Source organism: Tachypleus tridentatus, chromosome 9 (assembly GCF_004210375.1).
Source record: "Tachypleus tridentatus isolate NWPU-2018 chromosome 9, ASM421037v1, whole genome shotgun sequence".
NCBI classification, from domain to species: Eukaryota; Metazoa; Arthropoda; class Merostomata; order Xiphosura; family Limulidae; genus Tachypleus; species Tachypleus tridentatus.
The window spans coordinates 136,707,739-136,732,868 of record NC_134833.1 but is presented as its reverse complement, the minus strand read 5'-3'; the positions used below and the strand labels follow the sequence as shown (position 1 = coordinate 136,732,868).

General features: G+C 30.6%; 1 protein-coding gene across 1 annotated transcript in view; it reads left to right on the top strand.

Moving 5' to 3' along the window:
- The window catches only part of LOC143226459 (adiponectin receptor protein-like), a 45,930-nt gene extending 21,644 nt beyond the window's left edge, over positions 1-24,286 (top strand). Inside the window, exons 3-8 of the mRNA XM_076457457.1 lie at positions 7,199-7,357; positions 12,254-12,404; positions 12,826-13,006; positions 16,697-16,884; positions 21,174-21,367; positions 22,608-24,286. Of these exons, the coding sequence (XP_076313572.1) occupies positions 7,199-7,357; positions 12,254-12,404; positions 12,826-13,006; positions 16,697-16,884; positions 21,174-21,367; positions 22,608-22,757 (1,023 nt within the window). The 3' untranslated portion in view covers positions 22,758-24,286. The remainder of the gene's footprint in view (positions 1-7,198; positions 7,358-12,253; positions 12,405-12,825; positions 13,007-16,696; positions 16,885-21,173; positions 21,368-22,607) is intronic.
- The last annotated feature ends 844 nt before the right edge of the window (positions 24,287-25,130 follow it).

Sequence of the window (25,130 nt, the reverse complement as noted above, 5' to 3'; positions counted from 1 at the left end):
AGTTCAAGGGCTTGTTTTAAAACCTATTACAGTGCAAGTGCATAAAACAGTTTAGTAAATTTACTCTCTTCTTCGTAGTATCTATAGTTGTTTCAACACATACGGTTTTGTGTAAATTAGTTTAGAGCATGGTATTGATTACGTAATTAAAGTACAACATTGAGCCATTTTATTCCTTGATAAAGACAAAGCACTTAAGTGTTTAAAACTTAGATGAATGTAAGTCAACCACAATTGTTTGTTAAATAAGAGTAGCAGTTTGGAAGCTAAAATTTGTCGGGCATTTCTATAGGTATTTTGTATTAAGTCGAGTTACCGCTCTCTTGACAAGAAACTTAATTCATGTTGTTATCAAGTATGTGGAAACGATATTTTAGTGCATTTTAAAGTGCACAAACTTTGACAGGTAGTTTAGGGATACCTAAAAAACAGCTTGTTTTAAATTGCATTGAATTTAAAGTTCAAACAATAGATATTATTCCAATTATATTTTGTAGTTGATGGTATGTTTTTATTATTTTTAAAGATGATTCATGATATCTATTTTAATGATTAAAATATTCTTTAGGGATTCCATATATACTTACCAGTACTAACTGTGTCGGTGTATTATGTTTATATTTTTGTTCAATAGTGAACCTCCCACCCCACTCTATCCCAAATTATATATACCTCTTTTTTTTTTTCTCAGTGTCTAACAAAAACATTGTTGTGGGCCTTAAACTTTTGTATAGATATATGTATAAAGAGTAGTTATTAAAAATATTCCACAAATGGAAATTTATATAAAATCATGAAATAACGAACACGTTTAAATTTGTAGTTATAATTTATTGCTGAAACCTATAAAAATAATATAAATATTTAGCAAATATCTATACCAAACAGTTACCAGTAGCTGGTATAAATCTCATTAATTGTCAGTGATGTTTTATCACATTCAAACAGACATAAACTTTTTATTATACTAGCGAAAAACTGGCTTATTTGTTGCTCCTTTTGTGGATGTGATCCGTTTATAATAGTAACCTTCCCTCTGACTTGTCCTCCGATTTTACACTTAAATAATAAAAAAGAAATAATAAAAACAAACCTCTTAATTAATGGAACCTTCAGATCATGGTTTTTCAAACTATGCTCCCCGAAGCCCTTGGCATCTTCCATAGTTATCTGGGGCTCCGTGAGGAAATTTTAGAATGTTAATATTTTTTTTTCCTGAAATTATAAAATTGAATCAGAGTACGCTGTACAAAAAAGTAAAATATATATTTCATATAACACGTTTATCACGTAGTGGGCCTTTTAATATTTTACCCTGGCTAACGCCAGACGATTTTATTTAGCTTGGGGGATGTTCTCGCGGTGGAAATGTTAATACAATCTTAATTCACGTCAACCGTGGCACCACTGGTTGCTAGTATATATAGCACCATCTAAAGATCACATGCGTTATTGTAGATAAAAGATAGTCTAGTGATTTTCGTATGAAACATCGGTCAACACTGGGTAGTGGTGCCAACTGTCTTTTAAATGCCAGATCTTGATTAGCAGCTAAATTTCGAATTAAACATGACATCATAGCTGTGACTTTTCCAAATTTGAAACATTGTGATGCAATTAGATCTAGTATCAATTGTTTCAATTTCAAAGTATATTTATATAACGCATAATTATATTTGACACTTATAATTGGTAATTGTTACGTTAGGTTAGATTCGTTGTAGTTTAATTACACAAAGGTACCAATGAACTCTATATCATGTGCCCACATGACGTCATGTTTCATTTCTTTCGAGATTCTGACGCACGTCAGATCTTGCTTAATATTTTATTTGGCTTTAAAATTTAGGTTAAAAGAAATTGTAAAAATAATAGGTTACCATTTTCCTTTAGAAGAATATATTATTCTTGTGGCCTAGCCTTTTTCCACAAACCTTTATTTCTGATATCGTTATGGTAGCACTGATCGTAGGTTAACATGTCATTGAACGAGTTTTCATTAAGCAGCTGTTTTTGTGTCCGTGAAAATACTTTTGAAGTGATAAAGATATAAGAATACGTTACTAGATAAATTAATAATTTGTTATCACCCTTATAATGGATAAGTGGCTTGAATATCGGTAATAAATCTGATACGAGTAAACATATTTCTAGGCCTAATATTAACGAATTCGTCGGCGTTATCGTCGTGTGCAAGTACTTCAACGCAGAATGATGCAAGAAGTACCGAAACAAGAAAAAAGAAAGGATGGTGAAAGTTGTATTTAATATGGTTTTTACATGGACAGGTAATGAAGATGGACCTAGTGGGTTCTGTTGAATGTGGAATAGTGTTGAGTAACAATAGTTTGCATCCAGCAAAGTTAAAACGGCATCTAGAAATCAAATACTCCCAATTAAAAAAATCCATCTTCCGAGTGTTTCGAAAGAAAGTGTTTGCAGTTAAATCCAAGGAAAGCTACATTTCATTTATTTGTCCACCAGGATAACAAAGATGCTCTTATTGCTTCATATCGTGTAAGTTACCGAATTGCAAAAGCAGGTGAAGCTTATACATTTGCAGAAGATTTGTTAAAACCATGTGCCAAAGATTTGGTAGGGTGCACGATTGATGAGAATTATTTTAACATTAACTCTGTGCCCTTTTCTGATAACTCAGTTTCTCGAAGAGTCAAGGATATGTCAGCTAATTGCTTAACGGAGTTAATAAAGCGAGTAAAAGAATCCAGCTTTTTCATTTCAGATAGATGAATCAACAGATGTTGCATGTGTTTGTTCGCTATATTCACGAAGCTAGTTTTGAAGAAGACATGCTAATTTGCAAACCTTTGCCTATTCAAACAACAGGCGAAGAAATATTTAAACTGATCAATTTATTTATGGAAGAACATGAAATCCAATGGCAGCTTTGATCAAGTATTTGCACTGATGGGGCTGCAACTATGACTGGAAAATTTTCAGGTGCAGTGGCACTCATTAAAAAAACAAAAAAAAACCGGACATCGAGAGTATCCACTGTTGTCTTCATTGTCATGCACTTGCAATAAAACGAGTGCCAGAAGACACAAGGGGTATTGAGTGATATTGTAAAAAATATTTAATTTTATAAAATTGAGACTGCTCAACATGAGGATCTTCAGTTTACTCTGTGAGGATATGGGAAGTTTTCATAAGCATTTGCTGCCTCATACTGAAGTCTGATGGTTTTCTCGGGAAAAGTGTTTGCTCTGTTTTACAAACTGCGTGAAGAGAGGTTTGTTTTTTTTATTTGAATGCCATTTTGAACTTGTATACACATTGAGGAACAAATGCTAGATACATAAAATGACTTACCTTTCAGACTATTTGCCTATCTAAATGAAGTGAATGCTACAATGCAGGGTAATGTACTTCAGAGCTCAGAGTAAAATGGAAGCACTTCAACATAAGCTAAAACTTTGGGGTGATTGCATACCTATGGAAGAACTTGATTGCTTCGAAACTCTCGGAGGTTTATTAATTATGAATGGATGTTTCCTTAAGTGAAGATGCAAAAGTTTGTCTTGCAGCACACATCTGATTTGTGTACAACTACTGTGGAGTACTTCCCTCCTCATTTAGAAAAGTTACTGTGGATTCAAAATCCCTTTGACTCTGCAAATATCAATGATTTACCTTTGAAAAAGAAAAGAGCAGCTTATAGAAATTTCAACTGATTACACTCTAAAAAATTCAGCAGGAACAAATTTTGGATTCAAATGTTCATGGAATAATTTGAAATGAGTAACAGAGCTTTGAAAATTTTGATGCATTTTTCAACAACATAGTTTTGTGAGCAAACATTTTCTCTGTATACAGCTACAAAGACCAAATTTAGAAACAGGCTAAATATTGAAGATGATTTGCACTTAAGGTGACAACCATGACTCCATATGTTGAACTACTTTATGAACAAAAGCAAGCCCATCCGAGCCAGTAATAAATAAGTACACTGTACTTTTACTGACATAAATTTTGCAAGCAGAAATTTTTGAACAAGTAAAAGTGAAAATTTTTCTTTAAATATTGACTTTTTTAATATATTTATATTCTAAAAGCTTGAAGTAAACTTTATCTGGTTCTAGTGACCGATTGTTTCTATTTTTAGTTTATTTTTTTTGGTAAGGCTCCAAAATGTTTATTTCTTTCTGATGTGAAGCTCCACAGGTCTATAAAGTTTGGGAACTCTGGCTCGACATTATAAAACAACAGTTTTTGTTTGTTGATAATGTAGTATATATGTTTAATCTTAATTTCCTGCACATAGCCTCTTAACAATAGTAGGTTAAACTTTTATTGTTAAGCAACATGATATAAAAACCATTGTTGGAATGCATTGTTACTGAAATGCACTGGCTTTATATATACTAAGTTATTATATAAGGAATTTTTTCTTTAATTTCTTGCATACACTTGTATAAGGTAGATAATAATAACCCAGTGTTCACTTAGCGTGGGTGCAAAATTTTTCAGATTTCTAGGTTTTCCTCTTAAATCTATGGCAATCACACGCATACACATGTGCTTATCTGTATGCACATGATTTTTATTTGTAATATAAGAATCTATTTTTCTATATGATTTTTTTTGCTAGCTTGTATCATTAAAAAAAAATGTGCATTCACTCACTCACTTAGATGAGTAATAATACCCAGGGGAAAACCTACAAGGTCCACTTAGTGTGGATACAAAATTTTAGTTTAGGTTCATTGCTTTTGGTGCTATGGCAGTCGCATATAATTTTTTGTATGTTTTTTTTGCTAACTTGCTTTTTTAAAGAGATGTGTATACACATGGATAATTAATAATACTTAGATACACACTCTCAGGGTTCACTTAGTATGTGTACAAAATTTCAAGTTTCTAGATTTTTTCCTCTTGCATTTCAGTCCATTTTGTTTTAAGTACAAGTAATGGCAAGTTTTGACAGCAAAATATTCATGTTGAAATATATTTTAAGTCTATGGAATTAATATGACCTCGGTGTAATACATATGTTGCTTTTCCATATGGGTTTATTATAGCATAGAAAATTATTTTTTCTGTTTTATATCTTGTAGCTGGATAAATAAAGAAATAAAAATTCATGTTTCCACAGCTTTTATTGTGCTGTGATTCATAAAATCTAAGGAGTTTTACATTTTCAAGTGATTGTGGCTGCTAAATATTACACTTAGTAAGTTCGGGGGAAAAAATCCTGCTAAACTTTATTTCCATTTTATGGAGGGGGATTAAATTGCTTTTCAAATTTTTGTGGGGAATGAAATTTCCATTCAATTTTCCAAATCCTCTTTGATATGTTATATTGAAATGCTTTCTTTTTGCATGTGGTTTATTCATGAACTTGTCAGTGCCTGATCTATGAGTATAAACTTTGTCTACATCACTTATGCATTTTGATAATCTTATGGATTAAAACATGATGTTCAAAAAATATTCTTACAGATTAATACATGTAGTGTGTAAAGTGATCATATTTGTTGGTCCTTATTCTGTAAATTGTAAAGTTCAGCCTGTGTTATAAGTGGCTTGATTTGAATTGTATTGGGTTGAGGAATAATTCGTGAGCGTTTTTTCAAATTAAAAAAATATATTCATAAATGAAACACTTTCGCAAAATATTTCGTGTCATTTGGAAGATAAATTTTTGCTCTAATAGATGGTGTGTTTGATTTTCATATGTCTTTAATTTTTGCTTTCATTTTCAGCTCATTAATTACATGAAATAAAGTATCATAATAAATGTTTTGGGTGTAATGTGTTCATGTATTGAAGTATTGTATAGTCTTTCATGTAATGCTTGAATGAAATTATTTAAAAATGCTCACAAATTATTCCTCAACCTAATATTAAATCTTGTTCTTTTGAGTAAAACCCTTAAAGGGTTATTCATCTAAAATATTTTTATATTTGTTTGAATACTTGTGTTTAATAAACCTTTGTGATGGCAACTACTAAACCCTTTAGGTTTAAACGGAATTTACAACTGACTTGGTTGCTGTCTGTAGTTGATCTGATATCCTAGAGTAATAGTTATGTGACAGGTAAATAAAACTTTCACACCTCATTGAATTTATAGTGAATGCATTTGCTTTTTTTTTTTTCAAACAATTCTGCTTGTCTAAGGTGAAAATTATTGAGTCCAAATGAGGTTTTCCTAGATGTTTGTTTTTCACATGACTGTACACACCTGTAGGAGAACAGCTGGTATGAAAATGATTAAACAGTCAAATCTAGGTATTTCCTATCCAGTTTAATACTATTAGCTGCAATTTTCACATGAGAGGGAAGCTTTGTAATAGAAGTGTTAAAAGAAAATCAAGTTTCACATACACAGTTGGTTTTGTGGTTGGTCTTCTGACATGCAGATGAATATGTGCAAATGGATACTTTTGATTTAAAAAAAAAAAATCAAATCAAGACCACCATGTTCTGGATAATTTTAACATCTGAATATTTCTTTCAAGTTTAATTCTGTATAAGTAAACAATATGTATATTTACAACAATGAAATAGTTATACATCACACAGCAATTATATTCTTAATTTCTGTGAGAGTAGTTTTATTGCTAATAAGACTATTTGTGTTTTTAAAATTTCTTTTTTTGTGGACATTAGGAATGATTATAAATAATTTTATCACTATTCAAATAGCTTCATAAATAGTTTAGATAAATAAAAGCTTTGCTTACACACTTTCACTTACCAAAGCCTTGAGATGTATGAATATCATTGTAGCAGAAGGTTGTGATAAATAGTTGTATCTATAGAAACAACTTCATTGTTATCAGACATGTGCAGATAATATACAGACTTTGTATATAAAGACTATGAGAAATGTGAATTTAGATGTAGAAAAAATCACCTATAAAAACTGGTGATATTATCTCAATGTTTGTATTTTATATGTATTCTGACCTTGCAAAATCATATGGCTGTTGTAAAATAATATAACTTTCCATTTTACTGTACTTTTTTTACATTATAAGTTTCTTCTTGTGATCTGCAAATGAATTATCAATATAGTTCAGATCACTTAATGTCTGAAGTTTTGAATGTTAGTTTTCATATTTTGTTATTTATCTATACATTTTTGAGCATTATTTTAAGGGGAATCGTATTTTTATTTACACATACCAATTAAAGCCCACTGTTCTCCTTTCTTCTGGTTTAATTTCAGATTGAAGACACAGATGAAGTGGATCTTGATAATGACGTGGTTGACATGTCATTTCCTGCTAGAGCAGCAGAGCAGGCAGAACACTTGGTACGGAGAGTACTGGAGGAGGCTGAACAAGCAGAACAACTTGTTAGAAAAGTTTGGGAAGAAGCGTGGAAGGTAAACATTAGTTCTTTTGTTCTGTTTCTCCTTTTTTGTGAAGGAGAGGAACCTTAAAAAAATACAAAATCCTTGTGACTACTATGTGCACTTAAGATATGTTTGTTGAAGTAAAATGCAAGAAGGAGAAATGATATGAAATTATAAATATAATTATAATAAACAATAATAAAAAAAAAAAGCCTAAAGTTATACTCCAGGAAAATTCTCAATTTGAGTCCCACTTTGTTTAAAATTATTGACATTAGTGTTTTCCTTGTTTCACAGTACTTATCTTCATGTGTTTTTAGATAAGCATCACAATTTAAGGTTTTTGTGAAGGCTGTTATAATGGAACATTGCATTTGCATCAAGTTTTCATATAAAAAAATCAACTCTATTTAAGGCACCCAACTGCAGCTTTTAACTGTATACAAGTTATTTCCATTCTGTTTTAATATTATCAGAAGTTTGTGTGGTATGTTCATTCATAAATGTGTAATGCTGCTCTCATGTTTTCATATCTGTGTGATGGACTTTTTAATTATTATTCTCCATACTAGGCAGTATTATGTTGTTTAAACCCCTAAGACCTATTAAAGCTGTTTCAAGGTCACAGACTTGTTAACTTCAGCAGCTTGAGACCTTAAGTAAGGTTGCACGTGTTTTTCATATAATATTTTGAAATTTTTCCTTATTCACTGACAGAATGTTTATATATTTATGTTCCAATAGTTTTCAAGGATATTTTTGTACTTTTTTGGCATACAGTTAAATGTAGTATGCTTTGCTTTTGAGAGGAATAAAATTGTATTAATCATTATTATTTTAGCCACCTCATTTTATTAAACATCTAACTTACCACTACCTTTGAACCTTATTTTCACCATTTTGAGACCATAATATTTTTCTGGTATTCAAACTGCATTATTGAACTTAACTGTTACCTGATGGTAACTCAGTACTATTGGTAAAATCATTGAAATAATTAAAATAAGAATTTTCCTACTACAAAATTTGCTTTCATTATGTTTTTGAAATAATATTTAGGTTATGCATGCTAAAGATACACACTTAAAAGACTATATTTTAAATTTGAAATGACATTGATCTTATTAAATGTTTACAAAATATTACTTGAGGTTTTTCACACACTGCTTGTAGTAAAAGTATTGTATGTAGGCCATAACAGCATCTAAAGATTTAGCTCATCCAATCTCTATCAATGAACTATTCTAATATTCAAAAAGAACAATTTCCATCTGTCATAAATCCTGGAGGCTATGATAATTGGTATGTGTTTAGGACAACCTGAAAGAATTATCCATCAAAGAAAGTTTTATAAATGTTTGAGGTACTGGATTAACATAACATAATGTTTAGGGATGGATAACAAGGGATCTGTTGGTCCATCTCAGCTGTACCATCCTCTAAGTCAAACTAAACAAATAAACGAAATATCTAAAGCCAGTTCTTATAATTTGTGTATCTATCAAGCTTTTTTTAAACTCTCACAAACTTACTGCCTCACCAACATCCAAAGGTAATCCATTCCATAGGCCAACTACTGTACTTGAAAAATAAAATTCTTAACTGAATATGGCTTCCACCTATATTTCTGTTTTCAAGTTGTCATAACTCTTGTTGTAAAGTATGAAAAATGTTGATGTATCAACAGTATCAATTCCTTTTACAATCTTAAACACTTCAATCAGATATCTTTGAACTTTATTTTTTTCAAGAGAAAACAGTTTTAAGGATCTTAATCTCCTAATAACAACCACTCTGTCCCAGATACCAATTTAGTGACACTTCTCTGAACCCTTTCCAATGATTCAATGTCTTCCTAAGATAAAGAGACCAGAACTGAACATAATACTCCAAATTTGGCATAACCAGTAACCTATATAATGAAATTATAACCTCTTTAGACTTGTATTCAACTTTTCTTTAAGTACAACATAAAATTCTATTTACCCTACCACTAGCCAACAGCACACTGCTTGGATGGCTTAAGAAACTGGTCAGCCATTACATCAAGATCCTTTTATTTGGTAACACTGTTAAGGTTTTTCCCATCAAGATTATACATATAATTCAAATCATGATAACCCATGTGCAATATCATGCATTTATCATAATTAAAATTCATCTCCCATTTATTTTCCCAAATCACTAAATGACTTAAATCCTTTTCTTCAGCAGTAGCATCCTTTTAACAGCAAGCAACACTCAAGACCTTGATATCATCACAATATTTAAGTAATTTATTGAATGTTCCTTCATCCGTGTGATTAACATAAAAAGAGAAAAGGTCCTAAGACAGCCTATATGTACATCACTTTCAAGATTAATACAGTTTGACTGGAATCCATTTATAAACAACTTTCTGCTTTCGTCCATCAATGTACACTTCTATCCAATTGGTTAACTTATCCCCCCCACCTACTGAGAAGTGTCTGTACAAGCCTTTTATGGTACTTTTTCAAATGCTTTCTGAAAATCTGGATACACCAAATCTACACCCTCACTCTGATCTACATATGCAGTAACATTTTCAAAGCATGATAAAATATTTGTAAGGCAAAATGTTTCTGTAATGAAACCATTTTAATTCCAATAAAATTCTAAACTTTGTTAAATGACTTCACAAAGTATTTTTATCAGACTTCAAAGACTTTCCCCACAACTGATGTAAGACTAATAGGCTTGTAATTTGTTCAGCTTCATGCTGCAGAGGTGGAATCTATACTAAGATAAGACTGTTGGTGTATTTAAGCACCGATGGATACAGTATTTTTGTTTGTTTTGTTATCTTATGCTGAGTGCTCTGGTTTTGGTTTTCATTTCTGAATATCTATAAGTTTTGTTATGTCACTGTTGGTAGTTTTGGTTTGTTACACCTGCCTTTTGCAATATTTATCTGGTTGAATATTTGTTTTAGAAATATATATTGGTGAAACAATTACTGCTCCAAAATTCAGTTTTAAAATGTTTTTGATATCATTACTTATTGTTTTAAATTTGTTATTGTGATAACAATTAGTGGTTAAAAAATTAATTTGCTAAATAGAATAAATATTATTTTTACAAGTGCAATGATAATTGTATTTTATGTAAGTTTAACTAGTTGCTCTCTTTCATGGATATTAGTTTAAAAAACATGCATAACAATGCACATTCAAGTGATACAGCATAGTGTTAGTGAAGTCTATATGCTAACCAAATCCATTATATAAAACTAATAGACATTCAAATAACATAACATAGTGTTAGTAAGGTCTCTACATTAACAAATCCCTTATGTAAAAATAATGGATATTCAAATAACAATGTGGTATTGGTAAAAATGGCATAACAAGCAGAAAATATATAAAGCAGCAACAATGTATTAAAGTAACAAACCATTAAGTTAGTGAAGTTTGTCATAAGTAGAAAACCCATGTGTAACAATGTGCATTGATATAACAAATAATGTTAGTGAAGTCCACTTTATGTGTAAACCCCTTTGTAACACTGTATATACTGAAGTAAGAAATCATGTTCGTGAAGTCTAGGTGGGCAGTAGAAAACCCATAATATAATGGTGTGTTTTTAAATGACTGTTTGTTATAGCCTTGTGATGTGTAAGAAGACATATAATGTGACAGTAATTCGTTCTTATGTAACAAACTATGGTGTTTGAAGTTCATATAACAAGTAGATATTCTAACACTTATGGGTCTTCTGTTAGCAAACTATGGTGTTCATAATGCTCACATTATAAGTAAAAATCCTGTAATATAAGAGCATTGTGATTTCTGCTAGTGAAATTTCTTCTCCAGGATATATCCTTATGTTAGGATACGTAACTGAACAGTTTGCTACTAATGGTTATATGGACATGCTGTTCCAGCCTCCAAAATATCTGGCATGAAGCCAGCAAAAGTTTCCTGTAGCTAGTTTTGTAATATACAAGACCTTTTTATGTCTTAATCTTCATCACAATTTTCCTATAAACCTCTATAACCCTAATTACTGGTATAACTTCACTATTAATACCCATTGAGCTTGTCTTAAATGGTAACATCTTTGTATTACAAAAAACTGTTAATATTCCTTAGTGGAATTGAACTTGTTCTTTTTATTATTTTAATCCGAATCCCAATTAGGAAATTGCTTGTTAACTGTTGATTGTTTTTTATTCTTTAATCTATCTAATTATTCTTCACAGCATATTTCACAATGTTGAATCAAGTAATTTGGTTATTGAGTATCAAACTATAACAAGGAAATTGATTTTGTTGCTGAAACTTTGGTTGTTGTTTTCAAGGCAGTATTTAAAATAGCATTGCTGCTGTGATGTGTTAAATAAACTGAGTGAGAGAAGTTTAAAGTATGGAAAATGTAGGAAATATAATAATCACCGACGTAATATTATTTGTATTAATCATTATATAAATTATGAAAAAATCAACATTATATAGAATTCTCTATGCTGCACCTAATTCTTTTTCAGTGGTAGTACAACTTATGTTACTTACACTATTCATACACCAAAATTCATATTGTACTGCTACATAGAAATAGTTCTAATCCTGAACTGTGTGCAAAGTATTAATAACTTTAAAGTTGACATCGGTATCCAGGCCACTGTATTTGATGGTTTTGAGTGTTGAATTTGAATGTTAGAATTTTATGCTTTTTAATATCAAAAAGAAAATGTTAATTTCATTAAATAAATTTCAGTTAACTTGATTTTGTTCTTTTAAACATTAGTTAATTAAATGTATTGTGTTGGCAGCTGGTATATTGAAACAAAACAATGAATTTCTTTTGGCAGAAAATTATTATTTTAGATAAAGTAATTAAATTAATAAGAATTGTCATAGAATATTTTGTACACCGTATTTGTATTTAAAAGGTATTTTATTACAGGTTTGCCACTTCAGTTCATTGCCGAGATGGCTACAAGACAACGATTTCCTTCACATGGGTCATAGACCTCCACTTCCATCATTCAGTGCCTGTTTTGGGTCTATTTTTAGAATCCACACTGAGACTGGAAATATTTGGACCCACCTTCTAGGTAACTAACTTGTGTTTTTGATTTTCTGTTAAGCTTATAATTATTTCTGATGGTTGAAAGTTGGAGTGTTATCAAAAAAATTTGTGGAACATATCATGTAGTTCAATTTTCCCAATTTTGTTTTGTGATTAGTATTAAGGTATTACATGGAATATTATGGTTTTGATTATTAAAGTAGTGGAAAATATATAAAATAAGTAAATAGTGTATTTCTTTGTGACAATGAATTTGGTTTTTGTTTTTAGCATGTATGAAGGATTTACTGAAAATTTTAAAAGATTTTATGATGTTAAACAAGAGTTCTTCCATGTCATTTGATATGGAAATAGCTCATTATGGCTGGTGTCTGATGTAAAAGTACAATTTCATAACACTTTATGTAACTGATAATGAGGAAATTGTGAATAATTGCCATTTGCAGGGTGTCTGATGTTCATTGGTGTAGCCTTGTACTTCCTGACTCGTCCATCACAACAAATTCAGTGGCAAGAAAAACTAGTTTTTACAGCCTTTTTTGCTGGCGCCATCTTGTGTCTTGGAATGTCATTTGCTTTCCATACTGTCCACTGCCACTCGGAGAAAGTGGGCAAGTTGTTTAGCAAGTAAGTACACTATATTACATTTATAAGCTGAAACAAATCGAAACCTAATTTTAAGTTAAAATTTAAGGCAACCTACCATAGTTATTTGTTGGATTGTACTTAACTGTGATGTTTGAAAGAAGACCATTCCCCTAGCCCACATATTGTTGGTATCTTGCCATCTGGCTTAATTGGATTTGGGTAATTGCCAGACTAAATGTTGTGTGGCAGCCATGGAAAAAATAAATTAACAAATGCCATATCCTAACTTTAATTACATTTTCTTTGGCTCTAACATTTTTTATATTAAGTGTTCAAAATATTTCATAAAAACAAGACTAAACTAGTGGCTTTGTCTGATGCTTGCCTGGGATAAATTAACCATTTGTAAATTTTTCAAATGTTTTCTGGGTGTTCTCAGTAGTTTTCTGGTGTCTTCCTAAGTTTAGATATACAGTAATAATTTTCTGGTGTTTCTATCAGTTATTAAGACACAATATAGTATTTTGGAGTTTTCATTAGTGACCTGTTCAATATAATTTTCAGTTGAGTATTGCCAAAACTTCTGAAACAGATAGTGCCAGATGATTTTGTTTCAGTTGTACTTTATTAAACAAATTATACAGAAATATGATTATGAGATTTGATTAGTTATTTTTATGACCTTTATAAATTTGTAGTTGGTTAATCAGAAAAGATTTATACTAACAAAATTAATAAATCTTACTATAATATTTCAAGTAAACACATTTCATGGATGTTACTTTAGAGTAATTATTGCAAGTTGTCTATAAAATTTCACTGCATGTTTCTTGCAAAGTTTCTTGAATTTTTGGAGGAAGGAAAAAAGAACAGAAAATAAACATTTTAAGATGATGATTTGACTTCTAAGTTAATTTTTCAGGAAATTAATTCATAGGTTCATGAAACAAACTTCTGTGTGTATATATATTTGATCAGCATGTATTTTAGAAATAACAATAATTTAAAGTTTTAAAAATGTCAAATATCACTTAATTTATTTACTACTTTATAGCTTCATAAAGAATAGTATTAGTTATGCTTTTGTATATTGATGTATTACTTTACTTGAATCCACACTTAACTGTATCATGTAACCTTGAATTTTATCTCGCATGCCATGCTCCCTTAAAGTTGCACTGTTGGAGCTATTTTAGGAGTGTTCATTGGTTACAAGATGTTTTTAGGGAGGGTTTTTGGAATTCTACTTGTAAATATTTATACTGATGTTACATTGTTCAATGAATATTGCATACTGATTGATGGCTGGGGTTTGTATCTTTCATAAGTAAGATATACTGCAGTCTTTCTTCAGTGTTAGCTTTTAACAACATTGATTTGTGCTTTATATATATATGTAATCTTTGTCTTGCAATTTTATGTATTTAGACTAATTGCTATATTAATATGTATTTAAGACTAACCTAAATCTCTAAATTTGGCTAAACTTTGTGGAGGATTTTTGGGTTGATGGGCTAAAATATTGTTAACAGTGAGGGTCTGAAATGATGAAACAATGTTATCTAATCTTCAAAGAGTATGAGAAGAATATATTTAACTAGCCACAACTCACAAAACATTTGTTACATTTTTCATGCACACAATTTAAGCTGTCTTCTTCCAGGTATTGTACTACATTGATAAATCCTGGTCTATTTGAAAAATTTTGTGTTTGGACAAATGTACTCATGAGGTTGTAACTTTATTTAATAAAATTACACAGAGTAAACAAAGTAAAATAATAGTATTGATAATAGTGTACAAAGTATGAAACAGTCATGAGCATTCAATGTATGACATTTTTACACATTGAAACAAAAACTCATAGAAACAAGTAATAAAGAAAAAAAATAGCTAAAAGGCATTTACAGCAGTCTTATAAACACACTGAAACTAAATTAATGCAAAGTAAAGTTGTAATGAAAGCAAATTGAGCTGAATATGCTGAAACCTCTGAATACAAATTCACAAAGTGATAAGCATATAATTTTGAACAGACTGCACTTGCGTATTTTAGATTTAAAGCCAAGAATGTCTATAGAAATTGTATATAATGTAATGTTAATTTTATTTAGGAAATTATATGTGGAGAAAGTGTTGTTTGTATGAAATACTTTGCAACTAAAAAAAATTAAAACTGAAATTAAGGCCATTTGTCAGGTGATGGTAATAACATAGTGCTATTGTGTACCATATTCTTTGTATTGAAAAGTTAGACTAAGTGAAAAGTGGGCAAGGTGATTCAGAACTGAAAAGACAATATGCAGCTTGGACGTCTACGACATAGGTATTTCTAGCAATGTAAGATTTGTAGCATCTGATCAAAAAATTTGCAAGAAAAGTTCAGACAAACACAAGCATATTATGTGTATAGATTAGCTATACTGATTATGAAGTTAATTTTTAGTTTTGCACAAAATAAATAGCTTATTTTATTTGGTAATTAATATTAATAAAAAACTTTAGTTTAGCTCTGTTACATTGCTTCGGTTACAGTAAAATAACGATGATAAAACTAGAGATATAATGTCAAAATCCTTACAGATGTTTTTAATCCACATTGTGAATTTCTCTATGCTCTAATGAATTTTTGATTTAGTATTTACGAATGAATTTAATCTTGTACTGCACCTTCACTGTGCTCATGTGGTTCACTGATGATATATAATTGCAGCTTATCAGAATAGCAATGGGATTTCTAACTGTGGCCTAACCATGAAGTTTTTTAGTGCATTGTGTAATCTGCACCAATAAATGCTTATACCTCTTAGATAAACAACTGTAGCATATATCAAGCAGCACTTGACCAAACCTGTATTTAACACAAACCTTTCTTAGAAACATCAGCCAATAAAATCAGAATTAAAATGTCTGAAATTTTTTAAACTGATGAACTCATTATTATGTGGAGGTTGTACTTAAATATTTAAATGAAAAATGTACTTGCGGTTATCTTTACTGTTTAATTATAATGTATTGTGTAAAAATCTTTGATGTAGAAAAAGTTATAAAAAGTAGAAAAAATTCTCTGAACTTTAACCCTGAAGTTACTGACTTGTTTGAATGTTCTTAACCACCACTGGAGTCTACATATTACATTACTGAGCATTTTATTGTTTTTGCTTATTACCATCATTTTATGTAAAGAACTGTCCCAATCAATAGAGTTAATACATACAGTTAGATTAAATTATTCATTTCCTACTTAAAATACAAACACTGTAGTATTTTAGAAGCATTACACTGGAGGAAGTACAAACAACAATTTGAACTTAATAGGATATTTAATCTTGATAAAATAGTTTTTGCCCGTTATTATTGCAGTTAGTGGCTGCTAATAGTGTTGAGTAAGGTGAGGTAAATGTTTTTCAAGTTTAGTGTTGCCAGGTCCTCCAGATACCAAAGAATTGAGGCTCTGAGATACGAGAGTAATTTTTATACAAGGCTATGAAATTTAATTAATGAACTTCACACACAGAAATTGAGTTATTAATTAAAGCATTTGATCAAAGTTTTTCAAATCTTTTCAAAACAAGGAAGCATCATCATCAATAATAGTATAAAATATTCTCTTCCTTGTAAATTATCTGTTTAAATAACCAAAGAATGTATTATATGTAAGAATAGACTGTTGTTTAGTAGTACTACCATAGAGTCGAAAGCTGTAACTGCTTTTGTATATTTTTTCAGGTTAGATTACTGTGGAATAGCATTACTAATTATTGGATCCTTTGTACCCTGGCTGTACTATGGTTTTTATTGTGAATTCCAGTATAAGCTCATTTACCTTATCCTGGTGTCTATACTGGGTCTAGCAGCCATTATTGTTTCCTTGTGGGACAAGTTCAGTGAACCCAGGTTTCGCTCGCTACGAGCAGGTTAGTAAATGAAAGTTTCTGTTAGTAAAATTCTTAAATATATAGAACTAATATTTTTAGAGCAAAATGTTTTAAAGATTTTCAGTTTTGATAAAAGTTTAATTAGACAACCTTTATCTGTACCTGACGTTCGTACTGTTGTTCTAGTCACAACTTTGAAATGTATTTAACTGCTTGGTAATATTTTAATGAAAAAATTAAGCAAATGTAACTGAACTATTCATAATGTACAAGTTTTATAATTTGAAAAGGAACAAAAAATGAAGTACACTAAAATTAATTTGAAAAAGTAAAGATGGCACTAGTAACAAGTGTATATTAGTAACACATATAATACTGTTGGAAATTATTTTTTAGCAGTTTGAACTGTATGTTATTTTTGGAAAAATATTGAAGTGCATGCACACACACACACACACACACTATATATAAACTAACTGGCCTCTTTGTTAGGACACCCATTCAAAGTCAAATTGGTAATCTTTTGTGGTAGCAATTCAATTTGCACATTTCTTGTTGTTTATTGTCCACAGATTACACCCAGAATGTCATTGAAACATTGCTTTCCTGCTTTTATTGAGATTTGCAGAGCTTAAACTAATAGCTGGTTGGCACATTACAGACTTTGCCATGTCCTTTATATTATAAAGTTATAGATAACTGAGATCCTGGTTTCTTGGACATGGTGTGATGTTTGTTGTACTTGCAAATTTGTCCAGTTTTTTTTTTTCACCTGGCCCGGTATCAGTAGTTTGTGGTCGTAGTTTTTATTGCCACTCCTGATAAACCGTGGTGACAGACATCTTTGAATAACTGGTCAACAAAAAGTGTTTGTTAATGATACTTTATTTGAAGGGCATCTTACATAATGTCCCTTAAAAAAAATGTGTGGTCTTTGTACTTACCCACTATCTTGCAGACTAAATGAGATATGACTACATCCCTGCATCTGAATCTTTAACCATGATCTTTATGTATGTAAACAGCTCTGTGTAACATCAGTTCTTATATGTAATAAAAACAAAATGGCTATTTTTTAATATTTAATTACTTATCTAAGTAGAAACTGGTAAACTTTAGGAAGTTTGAAAAGTAATATCCTTTCTTCACACTGGTAGAAGTTTCCCAACTCGTATGTGGCTAATATGATGCTTTTTCAAGGCTTAACAAAATATTATATATTGTGTCCAGTATATGTGACAAGGCAATAGAAGAGTAAGAATTTCAACAGTCACGTGACATGATTCAACTACCAAGCATGCGTAAAGAAATTGGTCTTACATATATATTTTGGGAGTTTCTAATAAAGAAGTTAGCTATAATAATGTGTTAATAACTTCCTGTATAAGTTAACCATCTGGCTCTTTAATAAATACACGTCTTTTAACTATAACTACCTCTGCAATGTGTAAGGTTTATTTTTTAATCATATTTATTAAATAGTACCTAGTTGTAGATGTGTGTGGTTGATAATCCAAACTACATTTTCATAATGTCTTGTAAAATTAGTTACTACTACCACATTTATGGTGTCACATGTTGAAGTATACTAGCAACTATATCATCTTCTCAAATTGATTGTTTTTCAGATCATTTACTTTTATATTAATTCTAATACTATATCTTTGTAACTTAACCCTTTTGGAATAGGCTTAGTGAAATGTATACACGTTAAGTATTTGTATTATAATTTTTGATACAGTATGTGTACCTTCACAAAATTTGATAAGAGTTTTAGTTTAGATTGTAAGTCTTTTGTGCTTAAAATATCTGATATTTTTATGAAGTATTTTTTACTAAAGATTGGTTCATGAAAATATTGAGTCCGTTTCTTTACTAGTTCCATTGCAGAGTGATTTTCATTTTATGATTAAAAACTGTTCTTTGTTCCAGAAATCTCAAATGTTTGTTTTCAATAAAACTTTATATCCTATTTTATTTTTTCTACCTTCACTCTGTGATTTATGAATTTAACCAGCCATATATCTACCATAAAATATTAGGAAATAAATATAAATTTTTTTTATTCTAGAATTACTACAAATTATAACACAAAATTACAAATGTTTAGTCTAAATATTTTGAATCTCATAACATTATAAATTAAAGTGTATTTATTATATTGACATTCCAGTCGTGTCTGACTAACATTACAGACATAGCATTAACATGGCGCATGTGCCTCATATTACCATATCCAATAATACGAGGGCTGTTCAAAAAATATGCGGACTGTTTGAATTGCGCGGCTCCAGTTGGTTCCAGGGGAATCCGCTTGGTGTCGCTAGGTTCGCACAGATCAGCTGATTATGACGCCATTTCCCGATTGCAGATATCTTCATTTGTGTATTAGCTACGTGGTTCTAAGTGAAGTGCGATTTTTGTCGTTTGGCGGATTTCAGAATGAATGACCTGAAGGAGCAACGACTTGCTGTGAAATTTTGTGTTAAACTTAGAAAATCTGCGACTGAAACTTTTGCTATGCTTAACACGGCTTACGGTGATGTTGCTATGAAGCGTACAGCATGTTTCAAGTGGCATAAACGTTTTAGGATGGTCGACAGTCCATTGAAGATGATGAGCAGACTGGACGTCTTTCTACGTCAACGGACGACCCACACGTCGACAAAATGAACACCCTGGTGCGGGCAAATGGGCATCTGACTGTCAGGGAGCTTGCTGAAGAGTGTGGGATATCAGTTGGATCTTGTTACGAGATTTTGACCAAAAAATTGAAGATGCATTGCTGCGAAATTCAGCCCTCAGAACTCGTGAGTTTTTGGCCAAACACTCGATCACTGTTCTTCCCCACCCCCCCTACTCACCTGACCTTGCTCCTTGCGATTTTTTCTTGTTCCCCAAACTCAAAAGACCCTTGAAAGGAAGAGGATTTGAGACGATTCCCGAGATTAAGGCAAATGCGACGAAGGAGCTGGAGGACATTACAAAAGAAGCGTACCAGGACTGTTTCAACAAGTTGAAACACCGTTGGGATAAGTGTGTGTGTTGGGGAGGAGAGTACTTTGAAGGGGTCCCAGACCTGTAACTTCTAAATAAAGTACATTTTGTTTTATGACGTCAGTCCGCGTATTTTTTGTACAGACCTCGTATAAAACTCGCCTTTAGTTTTTACAAAATGACTTGTCTTGGCTCTATGTCAGTAGACTAGTATTTGATAAAATACAATCATATTTTTATTATTATACATTATATATATATAGATTACTATTTACAAATAATTTTTTTAAACTTATTTTACTTAAAATATAGAACAGTAAATAAAGTGTAGCAAATAATCGTATCTTCTAACAATGATTTTTGTACTTGTTTGATACTTGCCATAGGATGCTAAGCCTTTTCAAATTTTGCACTTAGAAGATGTGAATATTTTAAGTTTTGTATATAAATTTGAAATAACCAAAAAAATCATAAATAACCATAGAATTCCATTGTAATTTTTTTTAACTAAGTAACTATGTTGTATTTTATCTAAAATGTATGTAATTTTGAGCAGACTAAAAGCATAACTTACTGGCTTGAAACCTTGATTCAGAAGAACAAGATGGTTTCCTAGCACTTTTAGAATGGCTGAGAAGAAAGTAACTAGAATGACATTTTAAGCTCTCAGTTGGTTATTCACATGTAATATGTTGAAGTAAGTGCATATAAGGGACAGTTTCCAAAAGTGGAAAGAGGTGAGGAGGGCCACTGTGTTTTGATTGTCATAAGCCATATTCCAATGAATAGAAAAGATACGAGGTTCTTATTTCGTGTTATAGCTTATTAATATTGGTGATTTGAGTTCCTAATTCATACCAAACTATAGACTCGGTATTTTAACATGAGAAATGTGTCATTTGAACAAGTGTTGCATTCAACATATACCACATGACTCACAAAAATCAATATTTAGTTGTATTTTTAATATTTATTTAAATTAAGAAATTAACTAATATATAATACAAAAATTTAAATTACATTTTACAATTTGATACCAAAGTAGTTCAGTAAAAGTTTTTGAATGCAAGTTGACAAACGTGATGGCGTGACCTGTCATGATAGGATTAACTCATTTTTTTGTGAAATGTAAACCAACATACATATACCTAAGCAGATCATTAGATCATGTACTTTGAAACAATGAAATGTATAATAGCTCGTTACCTGTACATAAAATGCAATAAGTCTTGCAAACAATCATATCTGGTTATGGTAACAAATTTTAAGTTTTGCTAAATGCAAGGCAAAAAAAAAATCTTTGAATTTTATTTATTTATTTTTTTCCACAGGAGTGTTCATGGGTTTTGGATTAAGTGGGGTCATTCCTGCTGTGCATTACCTTGTTGCTGAAGGATGGGTTCGTGCTATTTATCATGCATCATTTGGCTGGCTGTGTTTGATGGGGTCCTTATACATCATTGGAGCTCTATTCTATGCATTGCGTGTGCCAGAAAGGTTTTTTCCTGGAAAGTGTGATATTTGGGTGAGTTTAATTTCTGAATGTCATTTAGCTGCTTGTTTTCATCCATATTTGATGCCACTCTTTCACTGTCTGTTAGTGCTTCAGAGATAGAGTTTCTCTCTTTTTACCATCTGTCTAACAATCATTAAGTGTGTGTTAAAGACCCAACTATATCTTCTAGCATAGTATCTTGGAACTGGAGACTTCCGTCTGAATTTTATGATTATTATTAGTATTATTCTCACAATAGTAAAATCTCTTATAAGAAAAATTAATTCCCAATCATGATGTTTTTAATGAAAGATGCTGTAGGTCTTTTTTTTTAAATAATTGTGAACTTCAAGAAACCAAAATCTTTGAGTTAGTTTACTTCAGGAGGTAAAGATTGTTCTCATAATTCTTATATCAACAGAGGAAAAGTAATGTTAACTTTGCTCAAGATTTGTGAAACTTTATAAGACTATAGTTTATTAATTTCTTTTTCTTAATAATGACAGGTCCTTGTAGGTCAGAATGTTTTGTCATATTTAAGGTATCTTCAGACACATTTTGGTGCAAGGTCAAAGTTTTTTGTTTTTTTCTATGAATAATGTGTACATGGAAACAACTTTTAAATCAAAAATTGCTTAAGACTGTATTCAATTGCTAAACATGTAATAAAATTTGAAACAATAAATTTCATTAATACTGAAAAGAACAGTACTGTGGTACTGGACTTGTAACATTCAAACATTTTCAATCCATGATATATAGTAAACCTGGCAACTGTTAGATAGAATAACTCCAAAAATACTTTGTGTTTATGTTTGAGAAAGTTGTTTCTGAGGTGTTGTCACATCTTCCTAGTTATAAATTATCATATGGTTCTGATAGGACATGTTGAATTCTTCATGTAATTTTAGGTGCAACCAAAAGCAAATGTGAGCATAAAAATGTAATCAGGTCTGATAATTCTTTGAAAAGCTCTTTATAAGTTTTAAAGCACAGTTAATGTAAACTTAAAAGAAATTTAATTGTTTGATAAGGTGAGACCTACAGTTAATGTAAATTGTGGAAATATGTTTAGTAATTTTCTAAATAGTTTTTATGGACTGAAAAACAGTTTTCAATGACAACTACATATTATATGGTAGATGCCAGTTCTTGTTATTTTTTATGGGTTTTTATGAACAAACAGAATATTAAAGCCTTATATGAAGTACAGTATTTCTTTCTTTTTACTTTTCCCATTTATGTATATTAAATGTATTTTCTCTTCTAGTTTCACAGTCATCAGATATTCCACATATTAGTTATAGCTGCTGCATTTGTCCACTATCATGGCATATCTGAAATGGCTATGTATCGACTGACACTAGGAGAGTGTGCAGATGGTGCAATGGAAAATGATCAGTTTATGTACATTATCTAATCCAAAATATAATTGTTTGACATCCTTGAAATTTGGTATTTATCCACAAAACCATTCCTGGCCTTAAAAGTTTTACTTGTATAATGTACCCTTTCTTATGCTCTAAATTACTAGACAGTAGTAACATCAACCTGATAAAAAACTAATAAACTAATGAACTTGTATTTAGAGGTGACTAAAAGAAGAGCATATATATATATATATAGTTGTAATTTACGGGTAGAAAATCATCCTCTTAAGTTAACCCGAGAAATATCAATGGATGTAAAATTAGAGAGAAATAGCAGCTCGACACAACCTCCAGTATGTTATTAAAAGGAACCATTACTCTGATGTTAATAGAATTGTTGTTGTAATATATTAGAAAATTCAAGAATATCTACTCTGTGATAGCTTGTTCATTTTAAAAACACTTCATTTTTCTTTTTACATTTGTACCTCAGTTCACAAGACCTAAATTTACTGTTGATTTTTTAGTCTTAAAACTATGCTTTTAGAAAATAAAAATGACAGCATTGTGTTTGAATATTAGAATATGTGGAAAATATACTACATCACTGTTGCTTGTATTTTAATTTCACACACATGCATACTTAATGGACAGAAGTAACATAAAATTTTGTTATCATTTCTTTTTTTTTGAATGAAGGTAAGCAAAACATTCACTTGTAGCTTAAAACCTGTTTTTTTTTTGTCTGTGTCATTAGATTAAAGTAATAAATATAATAGTGAAATGTTCGAGTCAAATTAAGAAACATTTGATAGCTGATACAACACTGAAATGTACCTTAAATCTGGAGAATCATTGTGTTTCTCCTTTACACAATCAGTTTGTCTTTACTCAGTGTTTGATTAACAAGAAAATGACTGGAGGGCTAAAAGTAATTTATAAAATTTAAGTTTCTAATATTTGAAATAAAACATTCATTTTTGATTAACTGGAACTCTGTTAGAAATAGAGTTGCTTGTAGAAAAACTACCAGAATGTGTTGAGACCAAACTAGATTGTTCCTTCATATTTCTTTTTATATTGTAAAACAAGAGTGCGTGTGTGTATATGTAGCAAGAAAAATGGTGTAGGTGTATTCCTTGTTTTGTTGGAAATTATTAGGTAATGGTTTATCATTTTATTACAGTTATATTTATTGAGTATATTCATTTTGTGATCGAGTTGCAGTGGTGTATGAAAACAATTTTCTAAAAGAAAATTACTGAAATATGTGATTAGTAGGTAGTAAATTTATCAGATAAAATTATTAAAGTTTGTTGTTTGTGTATATGATTTATAGTTGAGGCCATCTAAATCCTGTTAGGTGTCCACATTTTTTTCCATGGAAAATTACTGTGTACAGAGTGAGTCTTAATGTTAACAACCAGATGGACAAACTTTTGAAAATTTAAAACAGTTTAATATAATAAGGCTTAAAACGAGGTTGTACTCTAGTTTGTTTATTATTTTGGTGAACTAATTAAGCATTTTAGGAAGTGTATTTTCAGTTCAAAGATTGAATAAATTATGATTGTATAAACATTAAATGTTATTCAGTGCCAACGTACCACTTTTGGATTACTATTTTCAAGTGAAATGCACAATTAGCATTAGCTTAAGGGAAATGGGATGTTAAGGTGGGAATAAAAAATGTTTAATTTCATTCAAGTGTTTATCAAAAATATAAGCGCGAAAATAGCACGATTTCGTTTTGTCGCAAAAATTAAATATCAAGTACATCAATAGAAAATATTCACCAGATAAAATATACAGTTTAAGAATAACGATAAAATGTTCATAATATATTTTATTGAAGACACAGAAAATTTCAGATAAATGTTTATTCATTTCAACCGACGTTTTGACTTACGTTTTTTGTTTTGTTTCAAGGGTCTATGAACGTTACAGGTAGCAAAACTGGTTTGAAATTACGGCAACCGAAAAGAATATAAAATTACAACAATATAATGGAGCGGTTCACAGTGTAGCGTGCTAAAAGTATTGTTGAACGGGTTAGTCTAAGATCTGAAGTATTTAAAAAATATATAAAAAAATCATGAAATAATCATAGCACTGTTCTTACTGTAAATGGTTTTCATCTTTCAGTAGGCACTGAAAGTTTTATTTTATAAAATGATAAATTTATGATGAAACATACTACAACCCAGTGACACAACGATATATTTGCGGTCTTACAACTTTAGAATCCGGGTTTTGATACCCGTGAAGAGAAGGGCACAGAAAGCCTATTGTGGTTAACTTCAAGCAAACGGACCTTACAAGCAGTTGTTGAATGAGTAAATTAGAAAAGGCTATTGTACGTAATCGTATGGAACCTGATTAACATAGCAAAATATTTTTAAACAGCGGCGTCACCCAAATGT